This window comes from Tyto alba, unplaced genomic scaffold, assembly GCF_018691265.1.
Source record: "Tyto alba isolate M040663 unplaced genomic scaffold, T.alba_DEE_v4.0 Super-Scaffold_44, whole genome shotgun sequence".
In the NCBI taxonomy this organism is placed as follows: Eukaryota; Metazoa; Chordata; class Aves; order Strigiformes; family Tytonidae; genus Tyto; species Tyto alba.
In genome coordinates this window covers 12555220-12577340 of record NW_024881320.1, presented here as the reverse complement: position 1 = coordinate 12577340, position 22121 = coordinate 12555220, and the positions used below count along the sequence as shown (strand labels likewise).

Below are 22121 nucleotides of genomic sequence, written 5' to 3'. Positions count from 1 at the left end.
CTTCCGGCGCGGAGAGGTGACGTAGCGCGGGATGCGGGCGCTGGGCCTTGGCCGGTGGCTGCGGCCGGTGCCCGGCGGGGCCCGAGGGGCCGGGGAGGGGCGGCAGCCGCCGCCGCGGGACCCTCCGGCCCGGGCCGCTGCCCCCGCGCAGGTACGGGCCTGGCCCCCGGCCGGGACGAGCGCGGCCCCGGGCGGTTCTGTCACCGCAACGAGCGCCAGCCCCGGTTTGCCCTTCGCTGAGCGGGAGCTTAGGAGGGAGAAAAATTACTTATGTTAATTTTCCAAGAAAGGGCAAGAAATCAGCGTGTCCCGATGTAAACTGGGGATTTTGGCATGTAACAAATTTTTAGGTAAAAAAGGAAAAGTAGAGCTATATTGAGCTTGCTCACCATTGCCCTTTCTGTCCATATCTGCCTCTTTACAGCCTAAAGTGACAGTGGAAGTGCTGGATCACTTGGAACACCTGGCCCTGGTTGATTTCCGTGATTCAGAGGGTGTAGAGCGGCTGCAGAAAGCAATCGACTTTGCTGATCAGCTTCATGAAGTAAACACTGATGGCGTAGAACCGATGGATTCGGTCCTGGAGGACAGGTAATGGATCACAGCAGCCTCCGTTTAACTGTTAATGTAGCAAACCATTGGCTTTTGTAACTTTTTTTTTTTTTTTTTTCCCCTGCAAATCACCCTGGGTATACATTTGGCCCCTTTGCTAACACAGAAATCTTACCGTGGCTTCGTGCAGAAGGAAGATGTTGTCAGCACCCATGATCTTTATGTGTAAGCACAGCAAAGGCAAACTCCAGTTCCTTTGTGTATATGACTTGTCATGAACGATCTGCACACGCTGCTCCCCAGATATCTGACAGTGGCATTCTTAGTTACTTCAGAATGTTCTGGTACTTGTTGTACTGCTTACTTAAGACCAAAACGAGGTTTAGAGATAAGCCACACTTCTTACTTTATATTCATAGAATATCTTAAAGACAGGCTAGTAATCTTTGTTCTTCAGGTGTCTGTATCTCAGAGAAGATGATGTTACAGAAGGCAACTGCACGGAAGAGCTGCTGAAAAATTCCAAAGAGAAAGTAGAGGAATATTTTGTAGCGCCACCAGGTATTGTCTTGCTTATAAAAACCTCTTAATCTTACTTGAATCAACCTGAGGAATATAACCTGCCATAGCTGCATTTACTTTCAGAAATACTAGGTAGTAATAAGGAAGTACTAAAATAAATAATTAGCCATCTGTATAAAATGGTCTGCAATCTGTTGGTACAAAAGCAGTACAGAAGGTAATCTGACTCTGAAGTTACTGCACATGTTGAGCAATTCTTTACAGGAAGTCGGGCAGAACTTTCCTTACTTGCTCAGGAAATTTAAGCTGCCTGCACATACTTAGGATAAACTGGAGAAGCACTTTTGTGCTAAGTTGTACTGCCCAGAAGGTGGCTTGCAGCTGGTCACACTCAATCTTTTTTTTCGTTTTCTATCAGGTAACATCCCTTTACCAAAGCTAGAAGAACGAAAATCTTTTCTGCAGGGCTCTTAGCGAAAGCCCAGAACCCAAACACCATTTTGGTATTTCTTTTGGAAAGCTAAGTTGTGTGCAGTCACAGCTGAAATACCCTGGTATGTATTTTGATCAAAAGGGGAGTGCTTGCAAGACAATTTACAGAAGAAGGAAGTTGTAAAAAGTTTAGTAGTGCTACTGAAATATTCAGAGTTTATGAAGCTGGAAGGCTGCATGACAGATGACCTTAATGCTTTTATTTAGCAAAGTGAATTTGATGTTATTCTTTAAGCTACTGAATGGCTTAAAGGCTTTAAAGAGAATATTAAAAGGTAATGATTAAAAACCCCGTAACACTATATTTTTCCTCAACAAGTTTGCCAGGAAAACAAGAGAGGCTGGAAGGCTGTATTTGCCTACTTCTCACCTTTAGCTTGACTTTGGCTCTGACCCTGTCAGAAGTAACAGAGTCTGATACGGAGGAAGAGTCCGTAACATTGCTGAGTATCTGTGACGTACGGACAGAACTCGGATTTTCATTATGGGAGAAAAGGCACTTTGAGAAGATGATTCACTGAAATATTTTGCCTCTACTGAATATTTCCATTTTATCTCTGTGTTCCATGTCTGTACGGGTTACCTTCTATTTCCCACTTTGTACTTTTATTCTCACAAATTACATACCTGGAGTTGTACATAATTTGAAAAAGTACTTTTCAAGCACAGAAATAGCTGCTCTAAAATAAAAAAATCTTTGCCATAACTATTTTTGTCTACCAGATGTGTATCTGTAGTGGCCCTGGCAATATTTTCTGGATTAAACCATTTTTTAATTTCAAACAAAGCACTGCAGTTGTTTGTGTTATTTAAAACAACTTGTGTGGCTAAGATTGTTGTAAATGAAGAATGTAATTACTTGTGAACTTGGCATTTTTGTTCTGTTGGCACAGTGAACTAAATAGGCACTGTCACCTTTATTTTTTGTTGGAACAGGTCTTAGAAATACAAGTACTCTGGTACTTTTCAGTGCTGCAAGCAGACATTGCTACCAGGAAGCTCGCAACAGCTTTACAAGAAGAAGCAGTGTGATTAGCAGATACCACTCTGGATACAGCTTCACCTTTAATCTGTTTCCAGCTCTACTTTACAAACTCATGCGAGTATCACCTCAATATCACCATTTTACTAGCTGTTACTTGTTTATAAGGATACTGAGCCTTTACTTTAGATCTCAGCGTTGTAGAAACCACTCCCCAGACTGGTGTAATACCCTAATCTTTGAGCACATGGCTCTAGATGCTTTTCTTTCTGCTCAGTTTGGGTTTTGGCTTAGAACGTTTCCATCTTGCGGGAAAAAAATGAATTAGTGCAGGGATATTTCTGTTTCTTTGCAAGATGGTGTGGAAAAGTAACAGTTAATTGTCAAGCTCAGCCTGTTACTCTCAAGTAACAGTCATGTACCAGTACCTCAAATTCTGCATGGAAAGGGTTGGGGTAAGCACTTCAGCCACCAGCTCCCAGATGGGATGTTTGTCACAGAAAGCTCAGCCACAGTGAAGAAGTGGTTGCAAAGAGGTAGCACAGCTCCAAGAACAAAAGGAGCCCCCCTGATTCTGCCTTACTGGCTCAGAGGCCAATAGACCATCACAGGAAGAGGTGCTGTGCTGGGCAAATTGGGAAGATGGCTCTTGCAAACAACATTCATTGTCGCTGTCTCCTGGCAGAGAATGCTGAGGCTTCCTTACAGACTGCCACCAGTCAGAGGCCAGATAAGCCAAGGCTTACTGCAAGAAACTAAAGACCTGCTGAAAGAATAATACTGCAGCAAACTAGAACAAAATAGTCCAGACCATTCACTTTCAGGCCCTACAGAGGGCAGAAAAAAAAGCTGAAAAACAAGCTTTTCTTCCTGATTTGTGCCCTGTCCACATACAGATTTAAGTATCCATAATTATTTATTCCAATTCTAACTCCATGCACTAGAGAAGATCATGACATACTGAGCCACAGTGGAATTTGAAAGTGCTAGAAAAGACCCCTCATGTTATTGTAATGGGATGCTACTGATCACCAGTTCTGAGTCTGCTTTTACAGCTCTTGAGAGCCTGATAGGAGAAGGGAAGTAGGCTCCTCCATGGCTGTGCAGGCACATGAAACTCACCTTGTGAGATGGTAACTTGATGTCGTCCAGCTTATATAGTGCTTGTTCTGTATCCTTTTGCAGAGAAAAGCCATTACTCCTATTCCATCTTTCTGTGCATCTGCATAATAAACACTACCTGCTTGGTGCATGTGTTTCTTCAGGTCCTGCCAGCTGTCTGATAGAGGAAGTCCTGAGCATGGCCATAATAACTATTTCTCCTATGAACTGCATCTTCCGCATCCCTGCAAACAGCAGGTAATATAAATTAGACGTTAATGATACAAGTGTTGTTTCTTAACATCGCAAAAGTCCACCAAGCATATTAGAAGTATAATTTGAAAAACACTGAAAAAAATATGAAAGAGTTTGAATAGTAGTGATACTAGGTTCAGCCATAGGTGGCTTGCTCTTAATACTGTGTGTACAAAGTGCTTTGACAAGCTCCCTCTCAGGCCTTTCGTTCATTATGTGCCATGTATTTAATGGAAAACCCAGCTGAGTGAAAAGGATTACAGCTGTCTTTGTGGGTATAAGAAATCACAGCTACTGGGTAGGATCCACTTTTACTCACTGCCCTCAAAGGTTGCATGTTTGGTAAGTTTTGAACTTTTTTTTTTTTTAAGGAACTGATTTTTTTTTTTTTTCATATTTCTCTGGCAGGACGTGAGCACAAACACTTGTCCCATTCTTACTTGTGCAGTTACTTCATTATTTGTTTAAGCTTCTATAACATACACACATACATATACATATATACATATATGTATGTGCATAAACATGTAATTATTATGATATTTGAATTCTTTCAAGGGTGTTGAATTAAAGTCTCTATTTAACCCCACTAATCCAGTTCTCTGCAAGGCTGTAAAACTGTATTAGTGCTTTAGTCTCAGGCTCTTCAGGTTTCAGACCCTGCAAATTTACAAACATACAAGCTCAGCCTAAAAGTCATTTATGATGCATTTATAAATCATGACATGGAAAGACCTCAAGTCACACCACACAACAAGCATGTTAGCAGAGAATTCTCAGTTTGAGAAATCCCCATTTGTTCCATCCATCTTGGCCTCCTCCTTTGGCCATCAGAGACAACAGGACAATGTTATTTATGTAGAAAAAGGAAGAGGAATTTGAGAGTGAACTGCATGGCTGCAGGGGCTTCCAACACAATGTATCATCAAGTAACTATTTAAAAGCAACAACCAAACCAACAATTTGGACAAAGATGATCCCCTGTTCCCACTGCTGCACAGGCTAAGCTTAAAACTGCCAGTTCACTGCTACTCCCTTACCCAAACACTCCAGTGTGAAAACAGACTGCCTGATGCTTGTTCCCTGCAGCTCAAACTTCATTTAAAGTGGAAAACATGTATTTCCTTAATGAAAGGGTTTGTTGCAACTTCACTGCTAATAAGGGATTTATAGCCATGACTCAGATACCTGCAACCACCAAAACAGAAATCCTAGCAAAGGCCAGGTGAGCTGCCTATGGGGCAAAATATGTTAGTGCCTCAGCCTGCCCTTGGCACGTCTAATGTGGTGGGTGCTGCACCCCAGGGGATGGCACAAAGCCCCACTGGGCCCTGGCTGCACTCCGAGATGGGGGCGAGACGCCCTTCGTGGTGCCAGTTCACCTGCTTTCACTGCAGGCCCTCGATATGTAATTGGGTCCAGATTGGGGTCAGATCTTTACAGTATTCTGCCACAATGCAATTTATAAACCCTGGCAAGGGAATAAATATAGTTAAGGACTCGTGTAATAAAATTGCTACCTGTAAATTCCTCGTAACTGCAGTGAGGCAAATATAATGTGTATTTGTGAAATAACTCATCTTTTCTCCATGGTTAATAGATATGGCAAAAAAGAAAAAAAAAATAAGACAAGAAAAAGGACAGATTCTGAGATGATGTAAATGCATCTACTTTCCCTGGAGACCATAATTTGACTTAGACCTGCTAAGGTTTTTCCACTACTATGTAGAGCTGTAACATAAAATCAGATTAGAAGCCCTAGCATATAGATTCCAGGTTTACAAAGAAAATTTCAGGGTGAAGATTTCTTCAATTTTATGGAAAAAAGAAAACTTAAGTTGTTTTATTGCTAATAATGATAATTTTATGCTTTGATAGTAACTAGAAGACCCAGGAAAAATCTCTATTTGATACAGTGATCCAGTATGCAACACAGCAAAAAAAGGCCTCAACTGAAAAGTGCTTACAATCTAACCTCATCTGCAAGAGGAATCTCATGATATGTCTTATCCATTACTCAATTTTCTTCGGCACCTCCTCTACTCCAGCTATCATCTCCTCTGTGTATTCGTTCTGCCCTCCCCTGCAGCTCTGTCCTGAGGGAAACCACACTTTTATATTCTCGATTAACAAGTAAAGCTGTGTATCTCAGGCTTTAATGTTTCTCGTTAATGATGTGTATCTCACCCACACTGACATTTCCTGCAGTCGTCATCACATCTGTTCCTTCAGCTAACCATTTCTTAATAAATGCATAGAAATTTGCCTGCAGCTACCAAACACAACCACCTCCTCAGAAATTCATGGGTGTTTCTGAAGTTCATTGTAAGCACTGGGAAGATAGTTAAATGGTTCAGTTCTGTCAGCACAAATTGTCTCATACTCAAAGAACCATTGCTAGTGCTGCAGATACTAAACACAGTTCTATAAATTAATTGCTTACCACGGCCCTAAGACTATTCAAAGTTTCTTCAAGTCGCTAGCACACAAGGTCTCGTATGCCCTTACAGCTGCTGCATTAAACCAGATAAATTCCCTTAATTTCAGAACTTTCAGAGTTGTCCCCTACACACACTCCTGATGGCAAGACAGAAAGCAAAGCTGTGAATTTTATCTAATTGGAATGCTAAAACCTGGGAGTTAAAGTTAGACGTTATTTATGACATAATCTAGAGTGACAAAAGTACTACGTTAATCAGTTATAATATTTTGGGGACAGTATATTCTTCTGAATTTACCCCAGAGCTTGCAAAAGCAACAGGTTGCTTGCAGTTATGCTGCTTTTGCTATGAATGACACTGAGCAGGTAACTATAATGTACTAATAGGAAAACTATTTGCATTTCAAATGAGGTGGATGACTGCTCTTGAGTTTTTGATTTCTACAAGGAAATGGCAGTCCCACCAACCAGTATTTGAAAACCTCTTTTAAGTTATACTGTGCTGTTTGGTTTATAGTCCTGTTATTAACAGATCACCAGCTATGGAAGACTCAACAGCAATTTTCTAGCTGCTGACAGGAGTACAAGCAGAAAGTGTCCCAGGGGGCCTCAAACTAACAAAACAGAGCATGGCAATCTCCAAAAACATCTTGCTTCATTTAAAACAAAAAAACCCAAAATGAAATACCCCGCTAAAAAAAAAGGGCATAAGTTGCAGAAATAGTGGGGTCTGCAAAACATGCTTTAAATGAGGCTTAAGAAGTCTGATGAATTCAGTTCACTAAAGTAACAAAGTTTAGAGCTGACTTGATCATACTCAGTAAACATGGGTAAAAGATTTCTATTGGAGGTAAAAGATTTTCTATTGAAAACAGACACGTGAAGAGGAAAGATGATCAAGTGCCATTTATAAGCGATGGAACTCCTTCCTCTGAGATGGGTGGGCCTTCCTCTCAGTAAAGGCCATTTTATGGAAGGAGCTGTCTTGGTTCAGAGAAACAAGGACCTGTTGCAGAGATTACTGGGGTAACTTTGGTGTCTCTCGGATCTGGGTGGGGGTGAGTAATAAAATGGCCTTTGGGGCCCACGTATCAACCACAGAAAGGTGTTCTACAGAAGCTGGCAGTCACATTACAATGCCCCGGGCACTGAGCGTACTTTAAGGAACAAGTTTTTTGCCCAGAGTCACCAGACGACGGCAAACGTGAGTGGCACAGCAGCCAGGACCAGAGGCTTTCCACACACAGCTGAAATCCACACTGACATACCCAACAGCAAGTGCTCTGCGGGCCGCGCTCCCCGGTACCCGCCTGCGGCCGCCCGTCGCTGTGGAAACGGACGCAAGCGCGAAGCATGCCGGGCTGAAAGAAAACGCCAAAGTAAAAGGCTACGAGAGTGCCGGACCCGAGCCAATGAGCATTCGACGGGGCGGGGGCGGTGACCAATGGCTGGCGGCCGGGGCGCAGGGCGGGCGGGGCTAAGGCCGCTCGGAAGCGGCCGCGGCGCGTACCGCTCAGACCGCAGCGCCGCTCCGCTCAGCACAGCGCCGGGTCCGCAGCGCCCGCCGAACGGTGAGGGGACTGCGGGCGAGACCCGAGGGGGACCGGGCACCGTGCCTCCGACATCCCGGTGCGGTGCGTGCCCCGCCGGCTCTACTGTGCCAGGGCCCTTCCCCAGCCGACGCCTCCGCTTCTCCCGCGCACCCGGGAGCCGCGGGCCGGAGCCTTCCCTGCAGCCGCGCGGGGCTCCGAGCTCTCGGCGGCGGGTGCCGGGCTTCGTTCGCCTCCCCTGGGCAGGGCGAGGCCGGTGGGGCCGGGACCTGGGGCGGCTGCGCCCTCTCCCGGGGCTCCCGGCGGGCGGCAGCCGGGCTGGAGCGGGACTGGGGAGCGGGAGCTGAAGGTGTCCGGGCTCGGGAGGGAGGCAGCGCTGCCCTGGCTCCGAGCACAGGCTGTGCCTGCGCCTCTGACACCGCCGGCAGCAGCGCGGCACAGCCCCGGCGGTGGCACAGCGCGGGCCCGCGAGCTGGCGGCGAGTGGTGGCACCTGCGTGACTGAGCGCTGGGCAGGGACCCGGGCAGGTACGTGCTCCAGCAGCTCCGAGTTCTCTTCTTTGCTCGATACAGGCAATCATGAGCGATCGAAAGGCAGTGATCAAGAATGCAGACATGTCAGAAGAGATGCAGCAAGACTCTGTGGAGTGCGCTACTCAGGCCTTGGAGAAGTACAACATTGAGAAGGACATTGCTGCTCACATAAAGAAGGTAAATGTCTGCTTGTACCATCCTCCTGAAATCTCTGTGCACATGAAAAATCAAGCAGGCAGAATGTTGCTGGGCGGGTAGCTCTAGAGGAACAAGTTCTAGAGACACTAGATAATCAAGTAGGCTAGTGTCCTTGTGGGGCTTTCCCTACCCTTTATGTGGACTTTTCTGGGTCCTCTGCTTTTCTCTTGCATAACATTCTACTTAAGCGATTTCTGCCACTGTCCCATTGCCCAGGTGAACAGAGAGTGGCAGCTGACTGTCCCTGTGGCTGATGAGCTGGTACAAAACACAGGGGCTCTATGAAGCCTGTTTTAGAAGTGGTGGTTTGCTGACCTTGTAATAAGTGGTTTTGGTTTCTTTTCCCCTACCACATGTGAGACAAACTGTTCATGCTAACACAGAACAGATGGGTCATAGCTTACAGTTTTTCAGATTTTCTCTCTCCCTGAGCCTGACTGAGGTGCAAGTAGTTGAAGAACAGGAGCTCTTGCACGCTCTCACAAAAAGACTCTTCAGCTGACAGCTGTTAGAAACCGCAGTACATAACCACAGACTGCATGGTTTTACTCACAGCAGACTTGTACACACAAATTATTCTGAAAGTTGTAACAGGCTCCTGAAAACGGTGTGTAGTAAGAACGCAGTCTCCTAACATGGTAGCAAGGATGCAACAAAGAATTTTCCATCAACATCCTTGAAACTAGCTAATGAAGTCAAGGTAATGGCTTAATCTCTAGACATTCGGAACAAGCAGTGACGTTCTTAAGGTTTGAGATCATGGTGTGACTTTTGGTAAAAAGTTACTTCCCCAGCCATATGTGTTAAGCTTATTCCTGCTCAGCTCAGAAGCACTTTTTTTTTTGGGTCTGACTAAGCAGCAGATGAGTTATAAAGAGACAGATGATCCTTGCACTTAAGAGCATATGCTGTGCTTTAATTTGCCTTCTTCCAAAAGTGATACTTGCGAACAACTGACATATCATTGCAAAAAAAAAAACAAACCAAAAAAAAAACAAAAAACCCACAACCTGTTAGGTAATATTGGTACAACTCTCATGAAAATGCTGAATTTCTAGTTCTCTCTTCTGTAGGAATTTGACAAGAAATACAATCCCACTTGGCACTGCATTGTGGGAAGGAACTTTGGCAGCTATGTGACTCATGAGACCAAGCACTTCATCTATTTCTACCTCGGCCAAGTCGCTATTCTTCTTTTCAAGTCTGGTTAGAACCATGGACTGTTACAGGAACTTGCATCTGGTTACAGGACTGCACGCTAACTCCAAACAGCCTACTACCTTCAGCCTTCCTGAGGAAACACCTCGATCTTCAGGTCTTTTGTTGTATTGTTAATGGTCAGGGATTTTGCTGTAGCAGCTGGTATTTTCATTGTGACTATAAAAAAGGCAAAAATGTCTTCCTTGTATTTATTTTCTTTCAAAAGATGGCTTCTTTGCTAATAAAACTGTTGGAACAAGTTTATCCTTTAAGAGTTTTCGCTACCCTTCTGCCCTTTAAGTGCTTGCATTACTCTTTGTTCCACTGTGAATGAAGGAGAAACATCCCCACCTCCATTTCTCCCCCCAAATCCACAGCATCCAGAGCCTGAGCTAACCTAGGAATAAGTCATCAGTAACTGACAACACCAGGAGATATTTCTCTGAGAAGAGACTGCTTTTTCTGCATATTTGAAAATATGCACAACTTCCAGTTCAGATTCTGGAGTTCACATATATGGTGGTGCTTCTCTGATTTTATGTGAAGGGGTGAGTTAAAAGCACTAGTCTTCATCTCAATTTTTGTAAGAGAGAAATTTTCATACTAGGCCCTTGCACAGTTGTCACTTCAAAATGTAAGTTTACCTTCTCTAGATTTTTTTTAACTGTTCTTTAACAGTTTAGTTTAAAAAACTGAAGGAAATGCACAGTATTTGAACATGGAGATTATGCATCTAGCACTAACAAAAATATTTTAGAGGTGAAAACATGTTATCTCATCCCAGAATATAGTTATGTGATCATTCTCCTTCAGGAAAAGATTCCTTTTTCAGAAAGGAAACCTTATAAAGGTTAAAATACTGACTTAAGTGAAAAAAGTTGATGTAGAGCAGTTTTATTTCACTAGCCCTCCATTTGCCCTTGAATTAAGCAGAGGAATCATGGGAAAAATCCCTTGAAGTCCACATTACAAAGATAATGACAGCTTAATAAAAGAATCTAGTAAGTCCAGGCTACTCAGTATGGTATCCTCCTTGAAGCTTAATGAAAAACAGGAGGCATCTTATTCAAAGACTAGTCAGTCTATTTCTGTATTCACACCACTGGTAACTGAAGTTGCTTCATTTTTTAGCATTGCTCAGTTTTGGCCACGTCCTTTACGTTGCACTTGAAGATAAACACAAGTGTAAGAAAAGCCACAGGAGTCACTCCACCTGCAGGTTTTTTGGTGGTAAAAAGGTAGCTGATGCTTTTCTGGGTCTGACTGCTGAGCAAGTATCTGTTGCACAAGTTCTTAAAGCACCTCTTCAATCTTGAAAATGTTAAAATTCCACAGCTTTCATATTCCTCAGTAAAATTATGCTTCCTGTGTTTTGCTAGATTGTAGACTCACAGTTTGAACCCTGAGTGAATGGCAACAATGCCCGAGTTTAAATTCTGATAATCCACTTTTAAAAAGCCTGCATCTTCTATCATTGCCTTCAACTCCTCCTGAAAAATAATAGTTCCATAGTTACAATAACCTGTAGGCCTATAAGCCAGCTGCCTGCAAGATTACATTGGGATCGTTTTTTCTGTGTTAGTGAATTCAGAGAATTAGTGTCTTACCTGAGGGGGGAAACGTCGAATGCTCTCCACAAGATACTGGTAAGACTTCCAGTCACCAGCAATAACTTCACCCAGAACAGGGATAACCTGGAAACTGTATAGATCATACAGCCTGCACAGACAGACACAAAATACATAATACAAACAAGCTTAAAACCAACCTCTCCAACACAAGTTGATTGCTGTACCACTATGCTATGGAGTCTGTATCTGATTTTAAAAGTGCACAATGAAGTGGCCTCAAAGTGTCTCCACCTCTCATTCTGTCTGAATACAAATAAGAGTGCCTTGTGACATGGTATAGGGTCACCATGTTCCTACCTGGAAAGAAGAGGGTTGCTGACATGACTAAATTCAAGGCAGAGAAATCTTCCTCCTGGTTTCAGCACACGATAGGCCTCTTGAAGTGCCTGAAACGAAGCAGATGCGATAAGTTTGTTTCTGTAGAACAGCACCTGCTTATTATCATGCCAGCTGATGGCAACTCAGTGATGAACTGAGGGGAGTAAAGAGAATTCTGATTGGCAATCTCCAATATTTACTCATGGAGAAGTATCCCAAGACAAGTACAAAAAAAAAAAACCCCAAACAAACAACAAAACCAAACCACAAACAAAACTTGTTGTTGCATAAATAGATTTACATCAGGCTTTATGTCGAAACTATGATGTCAGGTTTGCAATTTTTCTCCTTTTCTCCTACTCTTAGTTGAGGAATGTTTGCCAGTAAAGCTCTTGTAATTACAGACCAAACCCAAAAAGATGATTCAGCTACAAGAAACTGAAACTGAAAAGAGGGCATTTTTTTTTTTTTTTAAATCAAAAGAAAAGTTTTTTACTCAACTGAGAGGCACACCCAGAAAATGAAAGAAGAAATGATACTGGGTTTTGGATGAGCAATGTGTAACAACAGGGAGGAAGGACATGGAAGAAGAAAATCTTTGGCTACTTTGAAAATTCCATCCTATATCCAAAATAAAACACCTAAGAAGAACTAAGAAAAATTTCTGATTTCAACTGTGTTTTTCCATACAAGAGTACAGCAGAGTTGTATTCAAGAACCTCTGTGGGTTGTACATCTGCTTGGCTTCGACTGTCATCTTCCTTAGGAATAAAATATAAACAGTACACATATATGACAGGAGCTCTGTAAAAGAATTGGAGGCTTGGAAGTGTTTTGTACCAGGTCTCCAGGAAGCCATGCTACCAGACTGACATATCCATGTAGGCAAAGAACCTGTGCTTCAGAAGGGTGCAGACAAAGCACTGTGAAAAGCCATCCACATTAAGAGAAGTTCAAAGACATACAGTTCAAGGTGGTTTGGATCCAAACTCTATACCTTCCACAGAAGCATTGCCAAGGTTATAACACACTCCTGCAAAACTCAGACTACTAGTCCAGCTAGGCAGGTGATATAAGCCATCTTCACCCCCAAAACAGACAGTCCTTTTTGACAGATAGATATTGTTTAGAACAAAGGGTACGACCTACACTAATTAAAAAATCATACTCATTCTTCACAGGAAACTCTACTATCAGCCAGTGTAAAGCTACTGAGCAGAAGTGAGCTGAACAGGTTAGTTCAAAGGCAGTGGGGGCAGCAGCCAGCTGCTTCCCACTCTCTGCTCTGGGAGCTCTGCTGGCTCAGGCAGGTAGAGAGAGCGGGGCAGGAAGCACTGGGCCCACTGCGGGTGGGAGACAGATCAGGTGCTTCAGGAAGATTTGAGACATCCAGACTGACTGCACTGTGCACGTGTAGATCCAGTAGCATCATCAGTCAGGATAAGATGGGGAATGCCTGTAGCATTCAGCCCTTTTTGCCTTAGGAAGACATTGTGTGCCTTGCCAAGCTGGAAGGATTGGGTGCAACTAGTATAAATCTAACTTTTTATGACAAAGGTGGGGCATTTAATTGCATCCTTCATTCAAACAAGTTGCACACTACATGTCACTTATTTGAAATGATTCAGGAATAGACAAAGACGTTCCTTTACCCAAAGGAATTCCTCCTTTGCTTCCTCTGCTATAATAAGAAACCTCAGGTGGATCCTAATGACCCCATGTCAGGATACACCATAGCAACTTACCAAATCAATCCGAGTTACATTTCGGATTCCAAAGGCAATTGTGTAAACATCAAACTTATCATCATCAAAGGGCAACTCTTCAGCATTCCCAAGCACCCAGGACAAACCTGTAGTAAGATCCAAGGACATGGTATTGAACAGCCCTTATATAACTCAGACTACTCCAGAAAATCTAAAATGTATATATTCCAGAAGGAAATTATTACTACTAATAAAGTGGTATTTAGAATATTTCAATTTTGCATTTTTGTTGGAGGAAAGACACCTTGGTCTATACTCACAAACCTTTCTAGGCCCTGTATTATACAGCTGCCTTTCAAGCAAAGTAGTCAGTGTTGCAGATCAGCCAAAACATTCTTCTATATATACATGCATGTTGGGTCCACAGTGCCGTAGTGTCAAAAAAATTTCACCCAAATCTTGCATCGTAGTGGAAAGCAGTTAGCTTTCCAGAAACCCTTTGTTTGGAACAAAGTTGTGAAAAAAGAATCTCTCCTCAAAGAATAAGCATAAACAATGATTAATGTCTTACCATCCGACAACGGTCAAAACACTTAAAACACTGCCAGAAAGCTTCCATGAGATTGAGGAACATGAAAAGCCACAATCCATCAGCACTATCAGTATGTCATCCTGTTGCAACTGTGTTGCTTCCTAAAAACCCCAATGGATCAAGGCCATGTCTGTCTGTGGAGCATGAATGTCCAGGTTATTTGTCCCAAAAATAAGATTGCTCAATTTAGAATTAATAATTCTTGAAGTCACTGTTTTTGGTGACTTAAACGCAGAACAAAAAACTAATAGAAAAAAAAACAGGAATCTTCTGCAACAGAGATCAGCAGTTTCCAAGAGCAGTATGTTAGAAAGAGACATGGAGGAGAGCAAAACACAGCAGAAAGCAACAGTTGTTGTCCAGAGACATTCAAATTTAATTTTTATAAGATATATGTATTTATAGTTGTATAATGTATCATATACAAAGCAGCATGTAACACTATTAAAACTGCAATTATTAGTGTTTAATTATATGTAGACAGTTTGAAAAAACATCCAAGAAATGAGCATCGAAAAAATGGTTTTGAGCAACAGGAAAATTGCCTCTTAGAATACACTATGGTAAAATCACAGACCAAGGGTTTTTAAGTGGACACCTAAAAGGGGCTGTCAGCGTCCAACAAGAGGAATGGGGACATGTGCAGCACAGCCTACCGCTCCTGCTGGCCAAAATGCACCATCAGCGATTGTGCAACACGTGTTTCATTTTGGCATTCACAGCCCCAACTGTTGGTGACTGTACATAGGAATATAGTGGAAGAAAACTCTGCCCCTCACAATTTTAGGAAAAAAAAAAATGTAGACCTCAGAGTCAACAGATAAGCAAGCTCAGAAATGAGATTACTACAACAGGGAGGAATCGCATGAAAACCAGAAGGCAGGACATATTAAATGGTATGTGCTGAACAAGGGAGTGAAAAAGAGTAAGTGGGGCACAGTGGGGCATAAGGCAACAAGACAGTTGGGCTTCTACAACTACAATGTACAGGGGAAGAAAATTAAAAAACATAAATACTCAATTTGAGAATTTGATAAGTCACAAAAATAAATACCTAAGAAATGCAGCCAATTAAATAAAATACTTTAGATATAGTAGCTGGGAGGCAGCATCGAGCTTTATTACAGGTTCTAAACTGCTATCATAAGGCTTTTACACTTCCAATGTTGATACAGCTCAGGTGTGCCCAAACTATGATGCATAAAAATAGCTTTGGACAGGCTGGCAAGCTGCTCAGATAAGCACAGTGCAAGTAATCTGCCAGAGCTGGAAGAACCAATGCTTTCACAATTAGTTTGTTTTTCAAATAAAAGGGAGAAGCAGACAGGCAATGGCCTGTGGTAACCCACCAGCAGGGAGCAAGAGCAGCTGAGAGAACCTATGCCAGCAGCTTATCTTTCAGCCCCTTTGTGTTACTGAGCTGTTCTGTACGTCCTTCAGCCTACACAATTTGCAGGCAGAAAATTCACTTGTATCTGCTTGGAGGACCGTTCTTGCAAGGCCCCATCTTCACACGCACCCCCACAGCAGTGCCAGGAGCTGGCCACAAGTAGTAAATGTTGGATGGTTCACTGGCTGCAGCTGTGACAGGAGTCCCAACGGGGGTGTGGGAGCAGTACACAGTGAAAGGACATGAAGGAGATCTCGTAACACCCATGCAGAGGCTACCCAGGGCATTCCTAATGGTAGTACCCAGGCAAACAAAGTTTGGGAACCTCCTGGTATACTTTACATTGCTAAAATATTTTCCAAATATCCATAAATGAAGAGAGGATAAACAACTTTCATACAAACGCTGAGCCACAAGCAGGACTTCTTTCTCTATGTCTCACTTCTTAAAATCAGGGTTTTCAATCAGGATTGGCGTGGTCCCCAACAAATTCTAGGTACCAGTAAATTAATCCATTGACCTGCAAACTAACATTTAATATAATTCAGTTCCTCTGAGTATTATTAATATATGGTCTAACTGTGGAAAATTTAATAGGTTCACAATACACTTTAGTTCTCGTATTTTTTAACTGCTGCCTTGATTCTTAAAATACCCATTATAAGATCTTCAGTGTAACCATCCTAGGGCTGAGCTTTTTACATTATCTGCCTTAGTAAAATCATATTCATTTGCACATATAAACAACCGGTTTAGACTATTTAACCAAGGATAGCTGGGTATCAGACCTCAGGGACACCTCCATAAATGTATTTCTGAAAGTTCAAATATTATTCAAGAGGATCACTATACATCTGAACAACATACTACATACATGCTCACTGAAAAACTAACTGAACATTAGCAAATATGCAAGCACAACTACAGTATACACCATGGCTATACAATGTATATTGTAATCCTGAAGTGGTGATTACCTGATGGCTATCATGTGCCAAATTCTCGCTATCAGGCATGTTACTGAAATGGTACAATGCATGACTTACCTTCAGAGTAGCCAAGATGCTGTGCTTTCTGCTTCCCAACTTTTAACATTTCTTTGTTAATGTCACAAACCACCACGTGGGAATCCCCTAGTGACTTAAATTTGTCTTCCTGGTAACTCTCAGAAATTTCCTGCCACGATAAATTCTGATGGTTTTTAAGCTTCCTCTGGAGCTGGCGCTCTCGTGCAGAGCGAACATAATTAATAAATCGAAAAGCGATGTCACCTGCATTTGTTTTAAAAGAAAGGTAAGTGTTTTGGAATGTTTTCTGACTCCATGAAATTGGAACATAAGGCTTTAAAAGTCAAACAGAGTTAATTTATAAAAAATAAAAATAAACAACACGCAGGACAGAGAGAGAAAATGTGTGTGTGTATATATTTATATAAAATACACAGAGCAAACATATTAAAAGCAAAGAGCCTATGACTTCCTACAAATGGAAAGTTTTCTGTAACATACCATGGCAGTACTGTAATACTTCCAGAGATTTGCAGCAAGATATTTCAAAACACAAAGAAGTTAGCTCTCAACACCCCTCTGTGAAAATCAATAAATGGTTCACTAGTTTTAAAGACAGAGAACCAAGGGAAAAAAAAACAAAAAAAAAAAATAGGTAACTTGAGCCTGAGTAGACTCAAACAGTTCAAAACCAGTGTGGCATTATCATGTGGAACTCACCAAAATTATTTACCTGTTCCCCCAGCAACATCAAGAAGAACTGTTCCTGGGGAAGGGTTCATTTTATGCATGAAGATATCCTTCCACACTCGATGAATCCCTAGAGTCATTGAATCATTCATTACATCGTACTTCTTGGCCACACTTTCAAATACCTGGTAAACTGTAAAGAAAGGACATAAGAATGTAAAGAAAGGACATAAGATGCAGTTTACTTTAAAATGCTGCTGTGGAAGTAAAACGTGTCTTTTATTGCCTCGCAGAGGTCTGTCACTCTGTGAAACTTAAAAGTACCACCTGAAAACTCCTTACAAAAAAAGACAGTTGAACCCTACTGAGCGTGTTGCCTGACAACCGTCTCTTTGGAGAAAGACGGCCTCTTCCCATAACCCTTCTGGAGCCGAGGGGAAGAACCGAGCTGGCATAACACCGATACTATTCACGGAGACCCCCGGTAACGTCTCAAGCAACGACCCAGCTCCGAACACCCCCCTCGGCAGCCCTTCACCCCGCCAGGTGCCAGCCCGGCCTCCCCCACCGCCGCCCTCACTTTTCTCCCTCCTCTCCGCCTCCGTCACGCTCTGGAAGCCGAAGTGGGTCTCCGGCCCCGCGGCGAGGCCCCGCACGGAACCGCAGAGCGCCCGCAAAGCCCCGCGGCGGGGGGCGAGCAGCGCCCGACCCGGGTAGAGGCCCGCCGCCGCCATCTTGTCATGGCACGACCTCCCTCCTCCGCCCCCGCCCCGCTCCCTCCCTCCCACCCACCCACCGCCCACGGCCGACGGCTCCGCCAGCTGCGCTATCGGCGACGGGCGGGACGGGGCCGGGCTCTGTGCTCTCCCCCAGCCCCAGGTAAACGCGGGGTTCAGGGCTCCGTACGCGGAATTTATGCCGCGGCCGTACAGCCCGGCACTCGCAGCTGCTTGTGTGCGCAGCTCAGTCGGCGCCGGGAGAACTGATATGGGGGGGGGGAACAAACCCCCCAAACCTCAAAGACAACGCACCCCGCGCAGCGTATTTGAGCAATTTGGCAAAATATTTTTCTCTACCCTCTTTAGATGTTCAATTTTGCAGTTTCCTGGCTAAAGTAAAGCCTCATGGGGAGTAGGAACGATGGTGGTTTGGTTTGTGGGTTCTGCTGAACTGAGATGAGTGAAAGGCTGACTTTGATTCCCGTTAGGGAAAAATTAGGGAACTTCTCTGCTAATTTTTCTTTGCAAAAGTTGGCCTGCTTATCACATTATGTGAATCATCCAGAAATTCTGTCAGCTTTGTAGATACAAATAAGTTACTTAACTCCTTCTAGTGAGGGATTACGCTGCAATGTTAATAAATCAGACCAAACACTGCACTTCCTGAGTGCAAGTTTGTCTCCCTTGCCAAGATTTCCTTCCATGTTGAGATTTATTACCAACATCATCAGACCTTTCCATGATTTTGTCATACCTTACCTGCAGAATTAAGTAAAACATAAAATTTTGATTTGTCGCTTTATGTTCTTTGCAGTAGAATGCCTTGCAAAGCATCACATATGTTTTGGGGGTTTGTTTTGTTGTTTGGAGTTTTTCTTGCCTGACTCAGCTATAGGGAGAGATGGTCTTTGCCTACCAGAGAAGCGACCGGGAAAGCCCCTCTCACACTGTAATCACAGCGGATGCTGTACAGCAAGCAGCTACGTCCAGGCAGCTCAGTCGTGAGGAAAAAAAGGAGAAAGCCAAGCAGAGGCTGCATGCCGACTGAGAGCTACCAGCCCAGGTATACCCGCAGGCAGGGTGCTGCGGCCGCGACCTGCCCCGGGCTCGCCCCGGCGGCGGCTCTGGGGGATCCGGGGCAGCCCCAGAGGCCTCGGGCCCGCCGAGCCTGGGCCCGGCCCGCATCCCCTATGCCGCCCGTCGCTATGGGAACGGGCGCAGGCGCGAAGCATGCCGGGCTGAAAGAAAACGCCAGCGCAAAACGCTAAGAGAGTGCCGGCTGCTGGCCAATGAGCGCTCGGAGGGGTGGTGGCGGTGACCAATGGCTGGCGGTCAGCACGGAGCGGGGTGGGGCTGAGGGTGCTTGGTGGCGACGGCGGCGCGCGCGGGTCGGTTAAACCGGCGCAGCGTCGGAGCGAGCTGCGTGTCCGTCTGTCCGTGCCCCGCCCGCTTCGTTCCACAGAGGGCCGGTCCCGTGGCACCCGCGAAACGGTGAGGGGAGCGGAGTGAGCGCATCGAGCGCTGCGGTGCGGCTGCGCCCCGCAGGCGCTCCGGGAAGGCTGAGGCTGGGCAGTCGGTGCCCCGGCGGCTCCCCTGTGCCAGGGCCCTTCCCCAGCCGACGCCTCCGCTTCTCCCGCGCACCCGGGAGCCGCGGGCCGGAGCCTTCCCTGCAGCCGCGCGGGGCTCCGAGCTCTCGGCGGCGGGTGCCGGGCTTCGTTCGCCTCCCCTGGGCAGGGCGAGGCCGGCGGGGCCGGGACCTGGGGCGGCTGCGCCCTCTCCCGGGGCTCCCGGCGGGCGGCAGCCGGGCTGGAGCGGGACTGGGGAGCGGGAGCTGAAGGTGTCCGGGCTCGGGAGGGAGGCAGCGCTGCCCTGGCTCCGAGCACAGGCTGTGCCTGCGCCTCTGACACCGCCGGCAGCAGCGCGGCACAGCCCCGGCGGTGGCACAGCGCGGGCCCGCGAGCTGGCAGCGAGTGGTGGCACCTGCGTGACTGAGCGCTGGGCAGGGACCCGGGCAGGTACGTGCTCCAGCAGCTCCGAGTTCTCTTCTTTGCTCGATACAGGCAATCATGAGCGATCGAAAGGCAGTGATCAAGAATGCAGACATGTCAGAAGAGATGCAGCAAGACGCTGTGGAGTGTGCTACTCAGGCCTTGGAGAAGTACAACATTGAGAAGGACATTGCTGCTCACATAAAGAAGGTAAATGTCTGCTTGTACCATCCTCCTGAAATCTCTGTGCACATGAAAAATCAAGCAGGCAGAATGTTGCTGGGCGGGTAGCTCTAGAGGAACAAGTTCTAGAGACACTAGATAATCAAGTTGGACTTTCTCTGTAGGCTGGTGTCCTTGTGTTGCTTTCCCTACCCTTTATGTGGACTTTTCTGGGTCCTCTGCTTTTCTCTTGCATAACATTCTACTTAAGCGCTTTCTGCCACTGTCCCATTGTCCAGGTGAACAGAGAGTGGCAGCTGACTGTCCCTGTGGCTGATGAGCTGGTACAAAACACAGTGGTTCTATTGAGCTCTCCTACAGTTTTCCTCTGAGAGAAAACCTGTTTTACAAAGTCCTTGGTTTCAGTTTTATTGAACTTAATCTTCAGGATCTGTTCACAGTTCTGTCCAGCTAGGTCGAAAATTGTATGGAAAAGTAGCTTTCTGCAACTCTACTGTAATCACACCTCTCCTTATGTAGTGACGTAAACAAAAAAAAAAAATCTGGTGGCACTGACTATCTGTTGTTTGCAATGTCTGTGTCGTTCTTTATGTAGGATTAACAATAGTGAACATGGGAAAGATCTAGTTCTGATTATATTTCCTGCTTCGTCAGCTCAGGAGAATGGGGAAATCAAAGAGCGTCAATGGAAGCTAAACTGATCTGAGTGGAAGAGCTGTTTAAAAAGTAATTCAACTAAGCAGAATCATTGCTTCCACTAGAGAAATATTGGTTTGTTGTGCCCACAGTACAGAAAAGCATTTCTTTTCCCAGATGCAGGAAGTATCCATGACAGTGTAAAAGAAAAAGTTTATTCTAATATTTTTCAGCTATTCTTTATAGCAACTATGGGAAATTTGCAGAGGATTTGTTTGAAGTGTGTAAAACAAATTCTTAGATTTGTTGATAGTACTGGTGATACAGAGCATGTGGCAATTTTCCAGTGAGTCCCTTTAGCACCCATTTGTAGATGAACAATGAAGTTGAAACGATGGCTTTAATCTCTATGGGTATAAAGCTAGTGGTGAAACTTACTCAAGGACTATAGTTTCAGATCATGGTATGAATTATGTGGGGAGAAAGATGGCTTTCCCTAACAAAACTAATGCTTTAAACTTACTACTGCTCAGATAAGAAGTACTGTAGCTTTGTATTTGTGGATTTTTTTTTCTCTCTAAGCAGCAGGTGAGCAATAAGATGTAAATAAGATAATCCTAGTATTTGAGAGCATCTGCTCTTCCTCTAATTGCCTTGCTCAGAAAGTGAATACCTGTCTAGAAGAGTTCTTAATTTCTAGTGTTCTGTTTTGCAGGAGTTTGACAAGAAATACAATCCCACTTGGCACTGCATCGTGGGAAGGAACTTTGGAAGCTATGTGACTCATGAGACCAAGCACTTCATCTACTTCTACCTCGGCCAAGTCGCTATTCTTCTTTTCAAGTCTGGTTAGAACCATGGACTGTTACGGAAACTTGCATCTGGTTACAGGACTGTGCTGACTCCTCTGACTAGTTACTGCAGCCTTACTGAGGACGCAGACCTTGATCTTCAAGGGCAATGGCAGGGATTATGCTATAGCAGATGATGTTACTTTGTGGATATAAAAAGGAAAAATACCAAAAAAGTCTTCCTTGTATTTATTTTTTTTTTTCAGAAGGCTGCTTCTTTGCTAGTAGAGCTGTTGGAGCAGTTTTGCCTTTGACTTTTATAGCCATCTACAGCATTGCCCATTTACTGTTTCTCTATGTAAGTACTGACAGTGTTTAGTTCTTTCTGTTCCGAACCTCTCTTATTCTGATTCGGTTTTTTTGATTCTTTTTTTTTCCCTTCTTGTTTTGCTGGATGTACTGTCCAAAAGCCAGAGCCGTTTTGTTTTGTTTTTTCCTCCCGCTGCTGCCTGGTGGAGACCCGCTTTGGGAAATAAAGGACGAGCTGTACCGCAGGTCGTTATTTCTGGCCGGTTTGTGCCGCGGGGGCGGTGGCGGTGGCGGTGGCGGGGGGTGACCCGTCCCGGTGAGGCCGCCGGTGCCGCC

The 22121-nt window shown here is 44.6% G+C and overlaps 4 protein-coding genes across 11 annotated transcripts; 3 read left to right on the top strand and 1 right to left on the bottom strand.

The window, feature by feature from the left end:
* The first annotated feature begins 3 nt into the window (after window positions 1-3).
* Window positions 4-6189, top strand: GATC (glutamyl-tRNA amidotransferase subunit C). 6 transcript variants are annotated; one of them, XR_006166739.1, is made up of 6 exons: window positions 9-151; window positions 425-591; window positions 1010-1113; window positions 1493-1628; window positions 2503-3907; window positions 5783-6189. XR_006166739.1 is itself a non-coding variant. In XM_042805519.1 (4 exons), exons 1-4 carry the CDS (start codon window positions 32-34, stop codon window positions 1066-1068), a joined length of 405 nt encoding a protein of 134 aa, XP_042661453.1. In that variant the 5' UTR covers window positions 4-31; the 3' UTR covers window positions 1069-1113. The 6 variants fall into 6 exon arrangements, 2 of the variants coding, with proteins under 2 accessions (XP_042661453.1, XP_042661452.1); XR_006166740.1 differs by having other exon boundaries at window positions 4313-6189; XR_006166738.1 differs by having other exon boundaries at window positions 2503-5613.
* A 1621-nt stretch (window positions 6190-7810) lies between these two features.
* On the top strand, window positions 7811-22030 carry LOC104367821 (dynein light chain 1, cytoplasmic). Of its 3 annotated transcripts, XM_042805168.1 has the most exons (4): window positions 7811-7915; window positions 8467-8604; window positions 9699-9839; window positions 21542-22030. In XM_042805168.1, the coding sequence occupies exons 2-3, from the start codon at window positions 8473-8475 to the stop codon at window positions 9834-9836; spliced, it is 270 nt and encodes an 89-aa protein (XP_042661102.1). In that variant the 5' UTR covers window positions 7811-7915; window positions 8467-8472; the 3' UTR covers window positions 9837-9839; window positions 21542-22030. The 3 variants fall into 3 exon arrangements, with proteins under 3 accessions (XP_042661102.1, XP_042661101.1, XP_042661103.1); XM_042805167.1 differs by lacking the exon at window positions 21542-22030 and having other exon boundaries at window positions 9699-10089; XM_042805169.1 differs by lacking the exon at window positions 21542-22030 and having other exon boundaries at window positions 7840-7978; window positions 9699-10089.
* Window positions 10704-17942, bottom strand: COQ5 (coenzyme Q5, methyltransferase). The gene is made up of 7 exons (XM_033001418.2): window positions 17740-17942; window positions 17203-17352; window positions 16509-16733; window positions 13520-13626; window positions 11754-11842; window positions 11433-11544; window positions 10704-11315 (listed from the first exon to the last, which is right to left on the bottom strand). Exons 1-7 carry the CDS (start codon window positions 17891-17893, stop codon window positions 11214-11216), a joined length of 939 nt encoding a protein of 312 aa, XP_032857309.2. The 5' UTR covers window positions 17894-17942; the 3' UTR covers window positions 10704-11213.
* LOC122154686 (dynein light chain 1, cytoplasmic-like) lies at window positions 19233-22030 on the top strand. Its single transcript, XM_042805171.1, has 3 exons — window positions 19233-19369; window positions 19939-20076; window positions 21401-22030. Exons 2-3 carry the CDS (start codon window positions 19945-19947, stop codon window positions 21536-21538), a joined length of 270 nt encoding a protein of 89 aa, XP_042661105.1. The 5' UTR covers window positions 19233-19369; window positions 19939-19944; the 3' UTR covers window positions 21539-22030.
* Window positions 22031-22121: the final 91 nt, after the last annotated feature.